The following is a 21,581-nucleotide window of genomic DNA, read 5'->3' as shown; positions in this document are numbered from 1 at the left end:
AAGCAACAGAGTGTGTCTTTAACATTTCGAAACATCCGTTCAAACTGGCTTCTCATTTCAGGAGAAAGTAGAAGGGCGAGCATCCAGCAAACATTGTCACAAAGAAGCAGCGCAAAACAGATGTGGGAAAAACAAACAGCAGCTTGCCATGTGAATTAGTAAAAAGGTCCTGCTCAATGCAAACAAACCCCATTCCTCACTTCAACATCAATAGCCATAAAAAGGTCAGGCAAAACCCAACCCAGAGCAAAGGAGCGACACTGAGAACTCCGCAATAGTAGTGGTTTCTGCACGGGCAGGAAGAAACTGTGGTAGCAACGGGGAAAAAAAGCCTTTTCACTCTGACATTTAAGCATTAAGAACAAAATGAGTCAAGAAGCTAGAACTCATACATTTCACACTGAAACACTTGTTCCAAATGTGGAGCATGGTTCCAACAACTTGCCTTAGATCTTGTTAATGTTGCAATTATTTAAGATGCAGTCAGTCCTCTCTGTTACACTGTCTTTAGTTGCTGCAACAAAACATGTGGTGATAGGAAATATGTTGTACTCAGCGCAGAGGGACTTGGACTGTATGAGCATACTTACTCAGTGTTAGTGGTTGCGTACATGATTCTGTCCCAATGGAGAACATGCTAAATCTGACAAATATTAAGAGAAAACAATCTTGTGTGCCATACAGGTTTGTACAGACAGTGCTACAGCACGCCAAATAACTTGGGTATCACCGAAGGTCAATCTTGCCTTGTCATCAGATAATTGTACTTAAAGCCAGGTGTTCCTGAGTATGCCGATGTGCTCAGTAAGTAGGAAACTGGGTCCAAAGAGAATAAAGTGTAAGGCACTCATAACGTTAACAACATTCTTTTTGTTTCTTTTCTTTCCCCGAAATAATTCACAAAGCTGACTACTTCCACACTGTCTTGATGAAGAACATACCTTCACATTTTAAGCCAGCCATGTACCACCAATGATAGAATATTAAAGAAAAAAGGTTTGCATTTATATAGCACCTCTCAGGATCTCAAAATGCTCAAAAGTGCTTTACGGCACTTCTTTTGAAGTGTAGGCACTATTGTAACATACAAAATGTGGCAGCCATTTTGTGCAGAGCAAGGTCCCACAAACTGCAATGTGATAATGACTAGGTCATGATGAGAAATTGGGCTCTTTAGCAGCCACTTCTGGGTACTAGGAGTGTCCTTCGAACTCCAGAACTATACCCATGGTGCAAGCACACACCTATGGGGCACCATGTTTTCTTTTTATTCTTTCAAGGGATGTGGCTCGAACAGCATTTATTGTCGATTCCTAATTGCCCTTGAGAAGGTGCTAGTGAGCTGCCTTCTTGAACTGCTACAGTCCTGGAGATGTAGGTACACCCAATGTGCTGTTACGAAAGGAGTTCCAGGATTTTGACCCAGCGACAGTGAAGAAATGGCAATATTGTTCCAAGTCAGGATGGTGAGTGACTTGGAGGGGAACTTGCAGGTGATGGTGTTCGCATGTATCTGCTGCCATTGTCCTTCTAGATGGTAGAGAGGTTGGAATGTGCAGTCTAAGGAGCGCTGGTGAGTTCCTGCAGTGCATCTTGTAGACGATATACACGGCTGCCACTGTGCATTGATGGTAGAAGGAAGGAATGTTTGTGGATGAGGTGCCAATCAAGTGGGCTGCTTTGCCCTGGATGTTGGTGCGGCCTTCGGCGTGTGCAATGATTGTCCATTGGAAGAAGGCAAAATTAGAAGTTCTGTTGATGTACTGCTGCGTTAAATTCAGCAGTGCCATTTTGGAGCTCAACACCATGTCTTAACCTCACATAACGGAACTCATGTTTAACAGCATAAAGGACCAGCACTATTTCAAGTGATTATTAACTACTTAAAGGTTAATTTCTTGATTTCTTCTGGTATTGCTTTGATACCATACATTTTGGTATTTTCTATAATTGTTACAAGTTGCAAAAGACTACAGGGTGTACTCAATCCTTAAGCAAAAGCAGTTGCCATTAGGCAGAGGTGCTTAAGTAGGGATTTCCCTTGGAATACAGCATTACTTAGGCAATAAGCAGAGGCAATTCAGAGTAGGACAAGTTACTGGAAGAGGGAGAAGAAGAAGCAGGTGAAAGGCTCTTAATAGGAGAGCATATCTGCCCAGGATGTTTACGGAGAAATTCTCCAGCCTGATGATCAATGTATGTGGCACCTTCATTGAAATCTGTCACAACCACAACTGCAAACTCAGAACAGGGCAAGAACAGCAACAACTTTCATGTATCTCACACCCTCTGGACTGGAGCTAGAAGTATTAGCAACATCTCAAAAGTATGCCATCTACTGTTGTGCTAGGGGACTTTCTAGTCAAAGACAGCTAAACATGTTTAATTCTGTCTGCAGACAGCAGCAGGCAGTGTGAGTGGGTGGCTTCATTAGAATTGCAGCCTTCCCCCATGGCACAGAATGACACTGGCGGCTCGCACATTGCTTTTTGGATGCCACATATCAACTCTGTCTTATATGGGAACCAACACCCAGCTGGTGTATGATGAACAGCAGTGCATCGTGCAGGTCAATGCCCGGTATCCTGGCAGCAGTCTTCATGCCTTCATTCTGTGGCAGCGTGCTGAGCCAACAACGTTTGAGCCACTACAGGAGAACAAAGGAGACTGGCTACTGGGTGACAGCTTCTATTCAATGAGATATCGACCATGAATCTACTGTGTGGCCCATGCACACATGGGCAGCGCGCATACAATGAGAGCCATGGCGCCACACAAAATGTGATACAGTGGACCATTTACATGCAAAAAAAAACTTCTGCGGCCCGTAGCACTCTAGAGGAGCCTGCTGTTGTGTCCAGCCAATGTATAGTGCAGTCAATGATCCCCGTGTCCATTTCAGTAGCTATCCAATTTAGTCCGCTATCTGTTTTAATGTTGGTTAAGGTGTGAATATTGGTCAGGACACTGAGGAGAAATGTCCCTGTTCCATTGAGCTGACATTTAAAAACACATGGCTGGAAATCTCTGGCTGTTCATGCCAGCGGGACTCTCCGGTCCCGCTGGCAGTGCAACCCTGCCCGCGGAATTCCCTTTGACAGCCACAGGACCAGGGAATCCTGCCATGAGCAAACAATGCACCACCTCCCGCTCCTGGGAAACACGCAGCTGGGAGGTTGGAGAATTTCACCCATGATCTTGTGGCAATAAGTCAAAGTCTAGAGACAGCTATTGCCAATTTGATTCATCTTCCAAGAACAACATGAAGAGACCAGGCTCTTCTCCAAACTGGATAAGGCAGATGGAACAAATACAGATGAATCATTCCAAACTGCTCTTCTTCATCCAGTTCTGAAGGGACATCAACCCTACTTTCATTGCTCTGTCACTGGTATGCCAACCCGGGTCAGTGTAGAAAAGGAAAATTCATGTTAAGAACCATAAAGCGGGTTTTAAAAGTTCAAGGAAAGCCATTTTCAAAACTGCACTTTCATGTTTTATGCAACAATAAAAGCAGGTTTTTTAAAAGTTTATTTATTAGTGTCACAAGTAGGCTTACATTAACACTGCAATGAAGTCACTGTGAAAATCCCCTGGTGGCCACACTCCGGCACCTGTTCGGATACACCAAGGGCCAATGCACCTAACCAGCACGTCTTTCGGACTGTGGGAGGAAACTGGAGCACCCAGAAGAAACCCATGCAGACACGGGGAGAATGTGCAAACTCCGCAAGACAGTGACCCAAGCCGGGAATCGAACCCGGGTCTCTGGCGCTGTGAGGCAGCAGTGCTGATCATTGCGCCTAATACCCTCAGGGTGCACAGCTCAAATTTTATTTTATGCCAGTAATGAAAGAGAAAAGTGTTAACCATCACCAAGAAAACCCATTGCCAACCTCATGCCTATCCTTGTAGCTGTATGGAAATGGAATGTCCCACTGCTATCTCAGAAGTAGTTTCTGTGCTTGTATCAGGTGGGAATGGCCTGTCACATTACTCTCCCTGGGAGAATATCACCATCTATTGTGCTTTCTTTGTTTAATAGATTCAGATACATAAAAGGAAATGTTTCTTTTCCCACCAGGGTCTTCCCTCTGAAGAGTTTCTACAGCAACACACCCACTCTGCCTTTATAAAAAGACTCGGAGGATTTTTACTGCAAGGTTTGAGTGACAAATAGTGAATGAGCTTCACAAAATAGTTGATTCCCTCTTGGTTAAATCTTTTGGAATACAATATCGCCTTTTTGAATGCAGCAGGCAGCAATGCTTCAGGAAAAAATAAGGCTTCATTTCAGGAACCCAGAGAAAGTTCTGAAGTGCGGAGGGGGTGACCTTTGTCATAATTAAATGTATCCCCACCTCCCCCACAGATTCAAATACTGTTCTTTTTAAAAAATATCACTCTGCTAAAACAGTGGTGGTTCACGTCCTTCATTAAGTGGTGCTGAACGTAGTATTTTTCTTCAAACTGTTCTTCATCCCTCCAGAGCTTCATCTCCGCTTCCCATATTGAAGAGTATGGCAGACAACCTGAGATTGCCTAAAATTCTGCCCATCATTCACCATTATCAGAGAGGGGATCCAATGTCGGAACTTTTCACTTCTTATCGGGTTTTAAAGCATTATCTCAGCACAAAGAGATGGAGAAGAGATTACTTCTGAGATTTTTTTGTTTTCAAACCCTCTTCAAGCAACCTTTCCACATTTCAGTCGAGTCCTTGGAATTTTAACAGCCACTGGATCTCCCCCTCCCCCGCCACCCCCCCACCCCCACCTCCCGTTTTCATGATGCTTCTAACTATTGTCTTGTGTTTTGTGGCTGTTAGCCTTATCTCTGTTAAATTGCAATCAAGGATTCCATCAAAGTTTATTTTTAAGTCTGTTATTTGCGAGCCAATCTCGCACCCTGATGGCAAAACCCAGGTTAAAGGCAAAAAAGCCTGGTCTACAATCCTGCTGCCTGACTGAAAGAGCCAGATTTAGAAATGTCAACATGGAAGAAAGCGCTCACTAAGGCTGACCTCTGGAATTTGAATCAAACATATGCCGCCAGAAAAGATGGGCAGGATTTTTCTGGCCCCTGGCTGGCAAGAAAAGCAGCGAGGGCACCAGGAAAATAGTAGAGTCATATCGGGCCATCTTGCCAACGTATTCTCGCCACTGGGAGTGGCAGGAGCAGTTGCAAAATGGTCACCTGCTGAACGGAGGCTGGCAGCTGAGAAGAACGATTGCATGGTTTGTTTTAGCAGTGATTCAGAGGCCGTGTTGGAATTATACCAGCGGAAAATGGCCTCCAGCCAAGTGTAGAAGCCACCAGCTTCAGGGAGACAGCCTCCTATTGGCAGTCCGCGGGCCACTGGGGACAGACATTCAATGGCCATTAAAGGGAGCACATGAAAGAAAGGCAGCTTCCACCGCTCAAACACTCCGCCCGGAGGTCTTTCCCCTCCATTTTTAAAAAATATACTGATCTCATGTTGAGGCTCCCTCATGATCTCAGCAGTGCCTCAGCAGTGCCCACTGGGGCTGCTGAGGCTTCAGAGGTTTTGGCCCTCTGATAAGGCGAGCAGCATCTAAATCCTACCCACCATCTGTAATGGGACAGTGAGTTCAGAGGATGTCAACTCACTTCCAGGAGTATCACTGTGTTGGTCTGGCTCCCAGAAAACACAGGCTCAGGATTCCCATGTGGTGCCGACATTGGGATCTTGAAGCCCATAATGAAATCCTGCCTCAAGAAGAAATAATGCAGACGTCTCTTATTAAACAGCTCTCATCAAAATTACAACTCACCACAACACCAATTGAGGCCCTTGGGTAACCAATTAATGACTACTTCAGGGCTTTATACTGCCACTGCTGGTATTAATCCAGTGACAGGCCTGTCGCCATGAAACATGCAGGGCCTATAAAATCGTGCAGTCAGCATGCCACCTCCTGGGAGCTATCCTTCAATCAAAGGCACTCGGTGCATGTTCAAAAAACTGGACATTAGGAAGAGAGAGCCTTCTGAGACACACGCCCTTTGATTGCTAGCAACCCTGCTGCACTGATCTCCTTGCCATCCCCATCCCGTCTATAGTCTGGATCACCCAGCAAACCTAGAACTCCGATGCCTCTCCTTCTGGCAGCAAGTCACAGCTTACCCAGTGGCCATGCTGAACACAGGAGCTGCCAGCTTCCGATTGTTGTCTCTGGGATTCCAGGGGAAGGCCCACAGTTGGCCTTGCGAATGCCTGGTTGGCTTTTGGTTCAGCGGGCTTTCCCGAAAAGAGGCAGCACAGGTCTCTTGCCAGCTCTCCAACCGCAGAACCACCTCCCCACCACCCCCCTCAGCCCCCCCCCCCCTCCCCCACCCCAACAAGATTCCGTTCATTATGTTAAAAGTGGTAGACAAATTTAAGCTGTTGCTGTTATTGTTATTAGCTGTGCTAAATCCCAGTGAAAGCAACTCCACGTATGCTACAATAGTCCTCCCATTCCACCACTCTGCTGCTGAAACTCATGCTGAGCAGTGCTATTCATCTGTTTATTTGAAACACCGGCATACAAATACAAACATTATCACCAAATGAGCACTTTCTATTCTTTTTGCGAAAGATATTCTATTTGTCACTTTCAGTTAGCTGTCCCCATTGAATAAAGTCTTGTTTAATCTCCTCGTCAGTGCTTGTTGTGGATTCAGGCAGTGGTTTGGAATTCTTGGTTTTAAAAAATTGGATTATTTCGCTGCCATTGACTGTCTGACACTTTTAAACGACATAAAAGAAAGTCATTAAAGGAGTGAAAGAAAATAATTCAAGGTCTATTATAACCAGAAACAAGCAGTACACGCAGCAGATTAGCAGGCAGCACTACTGAGTGCTTTTTAAATCGATGTCAGGTCAAATTAATTTCTGGTTTCTCAAGACATACACAGTGTATTATTTATTTACATGCTCTGCTCCTTTTCCTTCCTTTTCGTGGTGCCTAGTTCTCTGTTTTCTTTCCAAGCCTCTTATTTCAGTTGAGAAGGAGCAACACATCACTGAATCACAGGATGCTTACAGCAAAGGAGGCCATTCAGCCCATCATGTCCAAGTGCCACTTCCAGCCTTCTCCCCGTAACCCTGTAGATTCTTCCTTTTCAGATCACAGTCCAATTCCCTCTCAAATGTTTTGACTCAACCTGCCTTCACCATACTCTCGGGCAGTGCATTTCAGACCCCAACCACCCAGCGTGAAAAAGATTTTCCCCATGATGTCATTGCTTCTTTTGCCTATTATCTTGTTCCCGATCCTTCCACCAACGGCAACAATTTTCCCCTATCTAATCTGTCCAGGTTCCTCACAATTGTGTATACCTCTATCAGATCTCCTCTTAACCTTCCCTGGTCTAAGGTGAACTGTCCACATTATCCAATGCATCTAGATAACTGAAGTTCCTCATCCCTGGAACCATTTTTGGGAGCCTTTTCTGCACTCTCTCTAATGTCTTTACATCTGACCTAAAGTGTAGCGCAATCCTTCAGGTTTGTCCCCAAATCTTCCAGATAATGCTGTGTGAAGCCCAGGAGAAATACCACAGGGTTTTCAAAAACAAATGTGTATTTTTTTCATTTTCTTGAACTATTTCATTTATTGAGAAAAATAATAGAGATGGGAAGAAAAAACTGTCTGATTGGGTAGGGCAGATGGAGATCCAAGGTCATATTGTGAAACAGTAAGTAGTCTCACAACACTAGGTTGCAGTCCAACAGGTTTATTTGGTAGCATGAGCTTTCGGAGCGTTGCCCCTTCATCAGGTGAGTGCAATGCTCCGAAAGCTTGTGCTACCAAATAAACCTGTTGGACTTTAACCTGGTGTTGTGAGACTTCTTACTGTGCTTACCTCAGTCCAATGCCAGCAACTCCACATCATACTGTGAAACCCTCAGGAATACCTGGCAATCTTAGGTGCAACTGATTGTCTTTGTTTTGCACTGCTGATAGCTGGCAGGAGGTTATTTTCTGTATTTGCACTACCCAAATACTGTAGTGTAGTCAGGCTCTCAACTGACAATAATAACTGAACATAATTCTGGTGGACACAGGAAGGTGGCAGAGTTCAGGTACGCCATCATCTGGCCTAATGATTCACCCAACAAGGGCAATTAGAAACTCATGATGTTTGAGACTAGGATTCAAACTCATAGCCCTGCTATTAAGAAAAGAACATTAAAAAATAGGAGTGGCAGTAGAGTAGGCCATTTGGCCCATCAAGCTTGCTCCGCTTAGAGTTTCCATCCCTTACATGTGAGATGTTGGTTGTTAAATGCATGTACATTCACAGTGAATATTGCACACACAAGCTTGGCTCTGTAGCTCGCAATGAGCGAATGGCATCCCAATCCTGATCAACACATGAAGAACGATCACTGGTTTGGGGTTCCAAACTCTGCCAGTACAACATAGAAATGCACTGCAGGATGTGCCATTTCATTCAGAAGGGAGAGTAAGGGGGAAAAATCAAAGAGAAACAAAGGCATTTTTCTAAATCACCGCCAATATTGTCAGCACGCGAAAGACCAACTGCATCCAGGCTGACATTTAAGAAAAAAGGCTCGGCTATAAATAAACAAGGTTGTCTCAGATGACTTTCCCTTTTGGTGCCCTCAATTAATAATACAGTGCAGTGAGATGGGTAATACACAAGTTGGCGGGGGCTGGGGGGCGGGGGGGGGAGAACAGTTACAATTTTTTTTCAAACAGAAGAAATCTTCCCCCATGGTGAAAAATGGAAATGGCTGAAACAACAAAATTCTAGCTCAGAATGTTTACCAGCCAATGCAGTCCAGAGCCTTATATACCTGCCACAGTTTGAGCATTAACCTGACATTCCAACCCTACTGCTTCATTCTGATCTGCAAAGCTAATCATTGTCAAACCCTGGTAGATGCCTGCATGTGACCTTGTTTAATGTGTGGGAAACTTGGGACGCTGTCATTGGGTCCACAATATTGATGGGTTGATGATCAGTTTTTGGTGATGTGTCAAACCGTAACAATTGAGACCACTTTACCATTGCAGTCTTCTTCTGCCTATGCATCCAGCGAGACACATTCTTCCTTTGTCTGTTCCACCGCTGAGGAATTTTGGACGGCACTTTGACTCGACACCTGCTGCCATGGGTGGCAATAAGCTCCCAGTGGCATTGCTCAGGAGAAAGTCGAAAAGCTTGAGTCGCTCAGTCACGGCAAAGGTGGCAATCCACAGAGAAGACAAAAAAATGTTGCTACTTTATTCATAAAGATTGTCCTTATGCCTTTGTTCTCTGTTTGTTTAAAATGTTAAACTCTTTTCATTTCAGCAGCATGAAAATGTATTCCAAGCCGAGAATACAGAAATGTAACATGCTGCCAAACAGGTGCCGATGTAACTCTATCGTAAACGGAGCCAGATTTCTAATCATTTATGACAGGAGGGAGAGATACAGCATAAAGAAACTGCCCACAGCTTACTTTCTCTTTCCCTTTCTCTTAAACAGGATCAGAATATCATATGCTGCTGAAACTATTGGTTGGGGCACTAAGTCTGCTTTCTAAAATAAGCAGAAAATCTCCTCAATCTACTCGAGGCAATTGGTATAATAGGAGGTGATTTGCTGCTGAAATTCCTTCCCTCCTGTGGGGAAGCATCTAGCCCCCACTCTGTTTCCCCTTAATGTCCCGGTCAAGGTCAGGGAACTTGTGATGTGAAGGAATCGTGGGAACATCTCTCTTACGTTAAACCCAGACTGTGCAGGTGAACAAGGAGTTACAGCACTGAAAAATAACCACCAGAGTCAAGAATCAAACTTCAGGGGATTTTTAGACACATTGCTTAGAAATCACAATTCAATTTATTTCCTTCTTGCAGTGAAGGTGAGGAAATATGATGAAAACTCATTGCAGATTAATACAAACTTCAAGAGAATCTTCTTGTGGATTCCACAGACACTTGGAGATAAATTGCTTGTCAGATAACAACCTCTTCATATCAGGTTGACTTGACAGCCACTAACAATGGGAATTTCCACAGCTTATTCTGAACAAATATGAAATATTTGCTCTGGGGCTGACAGCTGTGACTGCCTAGAGGTAGAGGGGGCTTTGTGCTAAATCATGTTGCACAGTTGAAAGTCAACTCAATCCCCTGCACTTCATTCAGGCCCTGCCAGCTATAGATCAACAGTTGAGGCAGCCAACCTGAAGCAAGCGAGAGGGCTGCATAGAACACCATTGGAAAATGCCAGCCCGACTAACTGCAATTATTTTCAAAGACTAATGTTCAGCGCATTCACATGGGATGGCGGGTTCTGGTTCAGGGGAGGCAATTAATATGCTGGAGTTCCCCGAGGTGATATGAATGAAGGCTCGTCCTTTCTGGCAGGAACACGCATACATCAAACCTGATCTGTACTGAATTTGTTTGCATCGATATTGTAGAGCAAAGCTCAGGTGACATTTTTTGAACAGTAAGTAGCATGTCAGGTTTCATTCTATGCAGTCTTAGAAAAGCAATAAACAAAGGCCACAGGCCACAAGAGTAAATATAATTGCTACAGCTGCAGGATTTGTCAGCAGCAATTAGTTTGGGGGAGGAATAAAACAAATTCTTTGTTTTTAAGACTTTATTCTGTATTTGCGCAACAGTTGTGTTGATTATTCAGTGCTTTTATGTCCATTGGTAACCAAACAACAATGATGGTAACTAGGAAATCACCTAGACAGCATTGTGATAATTGCTGATATAAAAACGAATTAGTGCGGATGCTGGAAATCTGAAATGAAAAAAACAGAAAGTGCTGGAAATACTCAGCAGGTCTGGCAGTACGTGAGGACAGAAACAGAGTTAATGTTGAGTTAATTACTGCTCTTCAGTACATAAGTTCGGAAGAAGAGTCGCATTCAATTTGAAACATTAGGCGGGATTTTATGGCCTCGCTTGAGCAAGACTGTAAATTCCCACCCGAGGTCAATGGACATCATTTCTGTTGTCCACCCCTCGCCCGCTCCGATTCCATGGCGGGCAGGGTGGGAGAATTCTGGTGATTAACTCTGTTTCTGCTGCTAGACCTGTTACATCATAAATACTTGTGTTGCAGAATAAAATTTGCCTTTTGTGTCTTTTGGCTCTACAGCTAGTCTGCCAGGAAGTACAGGCCTTTTTTGCAGAGACAACTTTGTAAGTTATATTTTTTGATAGTTTTGTTAAAGTTTGCCTTTGTAGCTCATTTGTACAGTATTGGAGCAGCAGTGTTTTTGACGTGAAAAAGAATAGTTCCTGAACGAGGCTAATGTTAGTTAGCTGTTATATAAATCAGCAGATGCAAAGCTTTGGAAATGCATTATGTAAACTGGACGCACAGTGGATCATCTGCTTTCACGGGTGACAGCTATAATTTATATTATTAAAAACTTTCACAGTGAATTTCTGTGGGGGTTCTACCTGATCTGCTGCCATAACTCCAGTATAAGAGCAGCATAACACCTGGAAAAGCCATTCATTTCATTTCTCAAGGCCCCCGGTGAATGGTGGGAGATCAAGAATCTCATTGAAAGCTTCTCCTGGGTGTCTGGAGCAATGTACACATGTAGAATATATGTTTGCAGTGAGCATCAAACATTGTCTTGGCCAATATTCGTCCCTTAACCGACATCAGTATAAAAAGCAGCTTGAATGGCCATTATTTAATTGTTGTTTGTCGAACTTCGTTGTGCGCAAGCCAGCTATCATGTTTCTAACATTACAACATCTATCACAGTATTCAATTGACTGTGAAGCAAATAAAAGGCACTATAGAATTGCAAGTCTTTCTTTCTAGCTGACTGGAGTGTCTGTGGACCAATGAGAAAAATTGCAAACCTGCTTTCAGCTGCAAAAGAGTTATTTGCCCTTGCTATTTATAAATAATGATTGTCACATAATTCATACATTATTCAGTAAATCACAAATAACCAAATTGCCATCTCTCCCTCCTGGGCAAAAGCAATAGTTTTGATTATGCAGACAATCATAGTAACATTGCCAATCCACATATGCTCTTATATTACACTGTCAGTCCCAATACCACAAACACCAACAGGAACCGCCCATGCCTCTTCTGAAAACCTTCTTAACCCGACTCATTTGGTAGCACTATCACTTCCAGGTCACAATATGATGGGTTCATGTCTCAATTCAGGATTTCAGCACATAGTCAAGGCTGACAAGTGCTGAGGTACCATTGGCTTCTGGGATAAGGTGTCAACAGCTCATGACAATCTGTTCCAGTTGTTTAGATAGGTGCCCACCAATCCCTGAAAAATCTTTTTCCTAAACTGTGATCACTAAAGGTGAGCCAATAGGTCCTTCATCTTATTGCTGTTTGTTGGACAAAACGTCCGCTGTGTTTGCCTTTGCCTCCGAGGTTCACTTAAGGTGTTGGATAAAGCTTCATTTTTTGCCTCCCTCCCTAATTGTTGCCGTGAATCGCACCCACTTCATATCTTCCCATTCACTCCCTCCCACAATTTCCTGCTGATGCCTGTCCTGGCCTTACTCTCTTTCAGTTCCAATCCCAAAATTCCTGAGATTCCATTCCCAATAAGAAACAAATTCAGAAAACAACAGAGACACAAAAGAGCAACAGAGGAAGATATGCAAAGAGATAGAAGCAGTGAAGCCATCTCCATCCAGAAAGCACAAGGCTCTGCATAAGATATATCAATAGAAATCAATCCAATTTAACCCTCACACTGGCTAGGAGTCTGCTCTTGAGTGGTGTCATTCCGCACCGTTGCATTAATAGATAAATAAATGGCCAACTATAGGACCCCTATATAAATAAAGCAGTGATGCCAGTTCAGGAAAATGTGATACATACAGAACACTACACTTACACCATGCCTGAAACTTGCACAATACCTTGAGAGGTCTAGATTTTTAATATAGATTCAAGTAAGGAGTGCGGTGAAAATACAGGGTCCACTATACCATTGCTCTATACACCAATTTTACAATGTAACTCAGAATGTTAGCCTTTGAATTGTGAGTATAACAAGGGGTGGAATCTAGTGAAGTTCCTGGGAGCGGGAAACAAGGCGGACGAGAGCAGTTAATTGTGAAATGACAGCTGCCTGATGGTGCATTGAAAGTCAAGAAGTAAAATGCAGGCAGATTAAAGACAAATTGTGGTCCCCGACAACTAGATGCGGAAACCAATTTTTAATCCATTAGCATGCCATGCATACTTATTAAAACTCATGGTCAGCAGATAAAATTGTGCCTTTGTGATTAAGTTGGCAGCAAATGAGAAACAAGTGCCTTCTATTCACGACTGCTTAAAGGTAGCATGGAACAAGCAAAGTAGTCTTCTTGGTGGATTTGGAGTGTGTAACAGCTACTTCTGTAGTCTGGGGCACTGTGTTGGACCAGAGGAAAGAAGATTGAGTTTGCATTGAGCTCCAGTAGCATGGCTGTCTGAGGGCTGAACCATGGCAGCCCTAAGAAGAGTCATGGGGGACAGAGGAAGGGTGCTGGATGAAGCCAACAGTGGCTTCAGGAGATCAAGGGTGACTGAGGGCACGTCAATGGTGAAGCTGGGAAAGTTGAGGGTACCCAGGATAGGTCTACGGTTATAGAGGGATGGGTCAAGGATGACAATTGATAGGACAAGAGTGACAGGAGGGGACAGACTCAGAGCGCTGGGGAACAGCTAAATCAAGAGTGATGGTGGGTGGCTTAAGGATCTCAGAAGGCAAACTTAGGGTGAGGGATGGTCAAAGATGATGGCTTGCAGCTCCAGGGATCCAAATGTGGCAGTGGGGAGAAGTGGCAGCAGTCCAATTTCAAACTCCGCCTCTCAGACAGGCATCCCTGCATCCCTCCAATCATTGGCTGAGCCTTTCAACTGTGCAGAGCGAATTGGCTGGCTGCCGCATGATAGGTACATAGCCAGCCATCTCATCTCTGAGCGGAAGTCCTGCACACTTATAGTTCTACCATTGAGACACTTCCTGCTGCAACTAGGTTCCACAAGATTTCACGTATATCTTTCATATCAGGTAAAATTTCAAAGTGTGAAATATTGTATAGATCTGTACTTTTCTCTTCAAAAATTGCATTAATATATAGCACATGACACATAGTAAAACTTTCCAAGATGCTTTACAGGAATATCAGACCAAAGAAAATTGATATTAAGCTAGGGGATATTACAACATGTAACCAAAGCTTGGTCACAGGTTTTAAGGAGCATCTTAAAAGGAGAGGAAAGCAAGGAGACTGAGGAAGGAAATTCCAGAGCATAGGGCTTAGGCAGCTGAAGGCCACCACACTTAGTACTCCTTAAATATAAATGAGGGCCGATTTTCTGAAATCGGCACTTTCTGCATGTGCATGATATCCATGTGACTGAAAGTTTCATGACCAAACAGCTACTTAAATAGTTCATTACAAAACAAATGTTTGAAGTGTCTCTAAACAACGAAATAGGAAAAAATATATATTAAGAAGTTAAAACCAAAGATATCACAATTATAGTATAGTACAGAGTATCCCTACAGTACAGAAGGAGGCCATTCAGCCCATCCAGACTGTACCGACCACAATCCCACCCAGGCCCTATTCCCGTAACCCCACACATTTACCCCGCTAATCCCCCTGACACCAGGGTCAATTTAGCATGGCCAATCAGCCTAACCTGCATATCTTTGGACTGTCGGAGGAAACCAGAGCACCTGGAGGAAATCCACGCAGACACAAGGAGAAAGTGCAAACTCCACTCAGACAGTGAGTGACCTGGGGCCGGAATTGAACCCAGGTCCCTGGCGCTGTGAGGCAGCAGTGTTAACCACTGTACCACCGTGCACTTATTGACACATTTTGTTAAAGTGATCCTCTTCGAATGATAGAACATTGCAACACCCGAGATACTGGAAGCACCCAGGAACAAAACAAAGAGACAAGTTACAGCAAACTAAACTCTCAAACCCGCAAGATTATAAAGTGAGAAATATGCTCTGTTCATTTCTTCTGGTTTGATTACACTAATGGCCAAATTTGAATTCTTAGTTTACTGGGAAGTTGTCTTGTGAGGTTCAGACACTGACAATACTTACAGTCTTTCCAGCTCCTTCAGATCCTGAAAGGCTCCCCTCTCAATGGTGGTTATTTGGTTTTCCATGAGCTGTCTGTGAAGCAGATGACAGAAAATTGAATCCATGGCATCTTAATGTAGTGAATAAGCAGGCAGTCATTAACAACTTCAATGATTGAATTTCAAACATCAACAGCAGATCATGGGCTGGCTTATCTTTATTCACAGCATTTCATACTGGAGTTTGAGATTTCACATCCAATTTGCTTTGCCTGACACTGACACCTGAAATCCAACAGCTACATGTATAGCACAGAAATTAAGTACGGGTGGGGAAGGTAGGTGTGGTAGAGAGGGCATTTCACCATTCAAATATTTAAAACAGCATTCTTGAAAACATACTTCAGAGTTTAGTTTCTAGGCCTATAGCAAAGCAAAAGAGATGTGAAAAAACACATTTATAATAACAGAGCACCTTGTCAGAACCAAAAAACAGCGGCAGACTGAGCAATGTTTCTTTTAAGTGTCCACACCATTACAGAATAACAAATCAACCAACAGTTAAGAATATAAATTGTGAGTAGCGCTTTCTTTAATAATGTTCTTAATATATTTCACTTGGGGAATTTTATAAAGTATCTGTAAAAAGAAACATGAATGTTCAAATATAGAATTACTTGTTAAGAATGAGTAATATTGTGCTTATGATTTCTGCAAGAATACTGTTGCAATCTTTGAGATTTTTCACATGCAAAGTGCTTGACACTAGCTGTGCCTCTGTGGCGACCCAAAGAGTAACATTTGGTTGTGCCAATTTTCAAAGACTGGCGAATACTATTACCCATTCACAACCAGCAAGTGAAACAAAATTGTTAAATACAGGCTCAGTAGAGTTTGCCAAGTGTACTGTCACACTGTGTTATTAAACGTCAAAATAGCAAGCAGCTTGAAGCATTGGATAGGCGCTGGATAAAGTATCCCATGGCATCATTACAGTTATACCCAGCGCCTCAGTTTCTAAAATAAATCACATGTTCCTGCAGAAAATAGAATGCCAATAATCAAGTGGGAGAGCAGCATCAAGAAAGAGTGTTATAGTCTAGATCTGTGATGTATAGTCACTGCTAACTCTGCCTTGTGCTAATTCATACAACACCTCATTCCTGCATTTCATTCACAAAGGGTAACATGAGATATCAAACTGCACCTTTTTTTAAATGACAAGCTGAAGAGTTGGAAGCAAATAGCAGCAGAAATGGATAGATGGCGCGACAGAAATATTTAGACTTACAGAACTCGCATGTGTCTCAATCCTGAAAAAGCTGATTTGGTGATTCTTGTGATGTTGTTCCCATTCAAATCCCTGAAAGGAAACAACGAATTTGACAGTGAAACAAGGAGGGAATGGAACAGACTCACCATCATTTCCTGAAGCATGCCCAAGTGGTCAAATCTACACTCAGCTACTGATATTTCGCCCAGTGGTCAGATCTACACCCAGCTACTGATATTTCACCCAGTGGTCAAATCTACACCCAGCTACTGATATTTCACTCAGTAATAATTTTAAATCCATTTTGAATCTTTATAAGCAAAGGGGGATGAATGTTTGGGAGTTAAATACTCCTCCCCGCAATTCATTTCCTACTGTTTCTACGAGTACATTAAAAAAGGAGTCAATAAATAATTAACGACCACAGAAAAATTGGACACGGCTGAAGAAATACTGACCCTTCTCTCAACAATACGAAGAAAAGCTGCGTTTATGCCTTTAGCACAGCTGAAAGCAAGCTCCTTCACATTGGGGATCAACAATTGTCTCAGCAATTGGGGGCCAGGGGGAAGGGGTGAGATTAGGGACAGAGGCCGGAGAAAATAGTTTCTGAGGAAGGTGGAGGATCGGTGGACCCGATTCTGAATCTTCAAGAAGCAGATAAAAGATCTAAACTGTTACCGTTCTCCGCCATACATGTTGCCGCTTTTTGAAGTTCGTGCATTTCTGAGAAACCAGAAGAAATATCAAAACTTTTGTCTTGGGAATTTTTCCTACCACTACTTGATTTTTTTAAGTGGAAGGTATAGCACGCGGAATGCAGAAAACTCCACTGGCGTGCACATTTCAAAAATAAATCAGTATTAATGGAAAAATGTGCGCCCCTTCATGCTGCGTGCAAATGTAGACTTTGACAGCACTGTGGGCTCTTGAAATCTAATCCCATCAAGCATCTGAGACCACTTATATACTCGCCAAGTAAGCTCAATGAGGGCACAATCCTTTCAAACCCACTCCAAGCTTTCATGCACTTGCACAGAACGAACCGCTAAAAAAACTGCCCGATTCCAGTTTATATTCAAAGCGAAATCCCCTCAGCAATGGGGGGAGCTGCTGTAACAGGGGTAAGCGCCCTGAGCTTCCTTCTGGAACCCCTACAAGATCTTTTATTGTGTGAACAGTTGTGAAATCTGCCCTGGTCTCGCATTTTAAAAAAAATAGCCGAGAACATGTTCGAATGTCCAAGAAATAATCTTAGGATCCCCTCAGGAAGTGTATTTTGGTTGACCACTGGGTAGGTCCTCCCAGAGTTTAGCAATTGAAATTATACCGCAACGGGTGAACCCTTCAGCCGAATGTGTGTAATAAGGCGAAATGATCAGAAGCTTCCCCGATGGATGTGTTATTCTGCAGAGCCTGACAGTCAGCAAGTAATGTGTGTGCATTCAAAGTGATTCCGGCATTGCATCTGACTCCCGTTTGTTCTTACACTTCACCTAGCTGTTTGAGGTTGTCTCAGACCTGTGCATTATCATCCTCGCTCTCTGCTACAACCAGCTCCCCCTCTCCACCCAAGTGGCTGGCTCTCCCGCAGTCCCCCCTCCCTTCAAACCTGTCAGCCCTGCAATGACAGCATTTCAAACACCCGCAAAGATAAGGGTTTTGTTTTAAAAGACAAGGTGCCGCAGGCAGGTTTTGAAACCTGCCGGGTTTGAAGGAGCAATGCGGATCCTGGCATGAGCCCCAGTGAGTTCCCCACACGGTGAAATGTGCCAGAGTTCCTGCATCACACTGAAACACTCTGGAAATGAGCAAGAAACAATTCACCGGAGTCTGCAGAGCTTTCCATTCAAACGGGGGATCGGCAGAATGTAGTGTGCCAGTTCTGTTTAAATCTATCTGGGAGTCAGGAGGTGAGGAATGGGTTTGTACTCACAGTCTCTCGGTGTTCCTGGGGATGCTTTTGGGGACTGAGCGCAGCCCCAGTCCGTGACAATCCACCGCCGTCCCAGCACAGCTACAGTGATTCGGGCAAACTTGGCCAACAACTTCTCTCCAAGTATTCGTCCCGATTACCAGGAGAAAGCAGCAGAAACCCCTCCACAATCCAAACGCACTCATCGCTGCTTTTTGTGTGTGTGTGAGAGGGGGAGGGGGGGTAAACTTTCGTTTCTTTTTTAACCGAAAGGTGAATAAATGCTGCTTTCAAATCGGATCTCCCAACTTTATTTTCTCTGTCCCAATGCCAGGGTGTGTGTGCAGAGATTTTTCGAAGCAGGCAGCGATCGCTCCAGTCCCTGCAAACTCATTCACACACACACCAGCTCCCAGACAATAACACGTATCGCAGCGCCTTCTTTATCGCCACCAGAAGAGGCTCCGGATTCTCAACAAAAATGCGACCAAACCAAATGAATTATCTTGTCAGCGGATCGCTTCGGATCGTTCGAGCACGACAGCCCAGATGATTCAACAGAACAGCGCCGCATACAACGCCAGATATCGATTCCCTTTCAAGCATCCATCAGGCTGTCATTATTGACAGTCATGAGAATCACTGAGGATGTGGGGAGGGGGGGGGGGGGAGATCAGACACGTCCCGATTCAAACACACCAGGGGGAAAAAAGACTATTAAATGGGCATGTAATTGCTTAAAGTCTTAACAACCTTTTGTTCTTTTAAGTCCAGATTCCAAGTAATCAAACAAGGAGTTCTTTTTCTCCCCCTTCTCTGTCCGTCCAGGACTGATCTTTTTTTTCAAAATCTTCGATTTGCCCCAAAGACCAGAAGGTAGGTGGGCAGTGAGACAAATGTTTGCATTCTTGTATTCCCAGCACCTCTCTGGAGTTGCATCAGTCGCGATGGTTGCTTTGGTTTTTTGGGGGTGCTAAAGAAGAGAGGATTGGAAGTAGCCAGGAGCCCGGTGTGGTTGTGTGCCCCTCTCACATGCTGCTGCTGCTCTTAACGCTGGAAGCTCTGCTCCCTCCGCCAGCCTTCCACACTCTCACTCACGTTGCAACAATCCAGAGCGTTGGGAGCACACGCTAATGTAGCCAGGACCTAAGCCCCGCCCCAGGCCCCGCCCCCTTCCCCCGCCCGCCCCTCTCATTGGACCCTGCACGCCGGCTCATTAGCATACGGCGGAGACGCGGCGCGGCCAACAATGGAATGAATGAACGGGAGGAGAGTCCCAGATCCTCAATAGGCTCCCAGTGTAATTGCCCCGAACACCGCTCAACACTCAAATTCTAATCAACTGTTTTGTCTCCTTCTCTGCTGTTCACCCCCCGCCCCTCCACTCTTCCTAACGCTCCTAACAGGCGAAGCCCCCTGCCCTCCCCCCCTCCAATAACTGAATTTTAGCAGCCATCTGTGGAGTATTTTTCCCTGGTTTGATAGATACTCCATGGGCACAATTCCATGAGATTACATCAGGTAAATCCTCCCCCGCGTAAATTAGCAATCCCTTTTTAGGTGTGAAGGTGCATTCTTGAGTGGGGTGTTGTCACTCCCTGAAACAAACGAATGAATTGTGGAAGGCATTCTTTTGTTTGTAGCTATAAGAACCCGTGAGTCGTTTTTTCCAAGGGTGGTGACAGAATCATGTCTTGTCATATAATTAACCTCGACGTGTTTGCAAACAGAATTGGAGTTGGCAATGACCGCTTATAAAGGCGATTTTTGTCGACACGTTGACAAGGCTGTCAACGACAGTATAAAACTTCGAATTGTGAAAGAACATCAGCAAAAAAGAAGAACTTTAAAACAATCACCCATCCCATTTAGTTTGGAAATGGAGATAGTATTGGGTGATACTCTGAAACTAAGTTCCTTAAATTTCTATGCTTAAGATACTGTGGATAATTTGCCAAAGCATTGCCGACTACAATAGCTTCCCTCCTTTCCAACAAGTTCATTGTATCAGTGTTGTTTCGCACCTTTGTCTCCGAATGATTCATATCATCTTTTATTGATTTAATCTGACTAAGAATGACTAAAACTTTCCCACTTTGAAGCTGGCGCTTGGTTTTAAGTGAGGATGAGAAACGCATTCGCTGAAGATCAGATCACAGCCTCCTAAAAGAGAAGCAAATCAGTATTGAAAAGTATTCATTTTCAGGGAAAAAATAGCATGAAGCCACAAACCACCATTCAACAAAAACACACCAAGACAGCAGCTCACTAACATGGTTGCGCTGTGCAGTAATTTTACAAAGGCGGTCCAGTATAAAGGAGATTTGTAAAACATAAGACAGGGGAGTCCAAAGCGAAATATTGCACTTTCTAGGAATCTGAAATAAGACAGAAAATACTAGAAATGCCCAACATCCATGGGAAGGTCATTGACTTTGTCTCTCTCTCCAGTTGCTACCTGACCTGCTGAGTATTTCCAGAATTTTCTGTTCTTTTTATTGGGGGAAATGCTGGAAATACTCAGCAGGTCAGGTAGCAACTGGTTGAGGCTCTTTCGGCCTCGCCTACCTGCCTCGGCAGCATCCACCTCTCCGAATGGTGCTATGAGCCTGCATCAAGTGGAATCTGCTGGGACGTACTGGGACTGTACGTGCAGGTAGCCGGTTATGAGGCCGCCTCCTGGACAGTTACAGCAGGTAAGTTGGGACATGGTTCAGAAACAAGTCCTGAGCCTGATACCGGTGTCTCGACCCCGACCGAAAAATCCAGCCCATTAATGTCCCGGTAGTTGGCTGGAGAAATCATGCCTGGCCCCAACTTCTTGACTTTCTGGTGAAATGGCACTCCAGGCGAAATATGGAAAGATTTGAAAACATGATGTTAGCTAGATTTCCAAAAGTCTTTGACAATGTTCCAAATAAAAGGCTAATAATTGGCCTCAAAGTTCTAGGAATTTAATTGAAAGATCAGGAGTGGGCAAAAATTTTGCTGAAGAGTGGAAACTTACACATAGTTGTTAGATTAATAATGTCAGGGTGAGGTAGTTTCCCAGGATTTGTTATTTTGAACCTTCAGTGTTTCTCATTTACTTGGATTCAGAACTCAATGCATATTCTTCATATGCAAATTACAAGCTTAAATGACATAGCTCTAAAAACAGCAAAAAGGTTTCAACAAAATATTCAACTTGGCAAAACAATGGTAGATTAAATTTAACGTAGACATGTGTAGAGTCCTAAGCATTTTAGTAGACTCCACACTCAACAGTTTCGACTACTGCAGAATAAAAATCAACAAAGTTAATAGAATGTT

The 21,581-nt window shown here is 43.7% G+C and overlaps 1 protein-coding gene across 2 annotated transcripts in view; it reads right to left on the bottom strand.

Annotated features, from left to right (window-relative positions):
• slit2 (slit homolog 2 (Drosophila)) overlaps positions 1-18,625 on the bottom strand; it is a 420,226-nt gene extending 401,601 nt beyond the window's left edge. For both annotated transcript variants that reach the window (XM_078215445.1, XM_078215451.1), the window contains exons 1-3: positions 18,291-18,625; positions 16,373-16,444; positions 15,104-15,175 (exon numbers count right to left, since the gene is read on the bottom strand). In XM_078215445.1, coding sequence (XP_078071571.1) covers positions 15,104-15,175; positions 16,373-16,444; positions 18,291-18,475 — 329 coding nt within the window. In that variant the 5' untranslated portion in view covers positions 18,476-18,625. The remainder of the gene's footprint in view (positions 1-15,103; positions 15,176-16,372; positions 16,445-18,290) is intronic.
• Positions 18,626-21,581: the final 2,956 nt, after the last annotated feature.

The sequence above is a fragment of the Mustelus asterias genome, chromosome 1 (assembly GCF_964213995.1).
Source record: "Mustelus asterias chromosome 1, sMusAst1.hap1.1, whole genome shotgun sequence".
Classification (NCBI taxonomy): Eukaryota; Metazoa; Chordata; class Chondrichthyes; order Carcharhiniformes; family Triakidae; genus Mustelus; species Mustelus asterias.
This window is presented reverse-complemented; position numbering and strand designations above follow the sequence as displayed.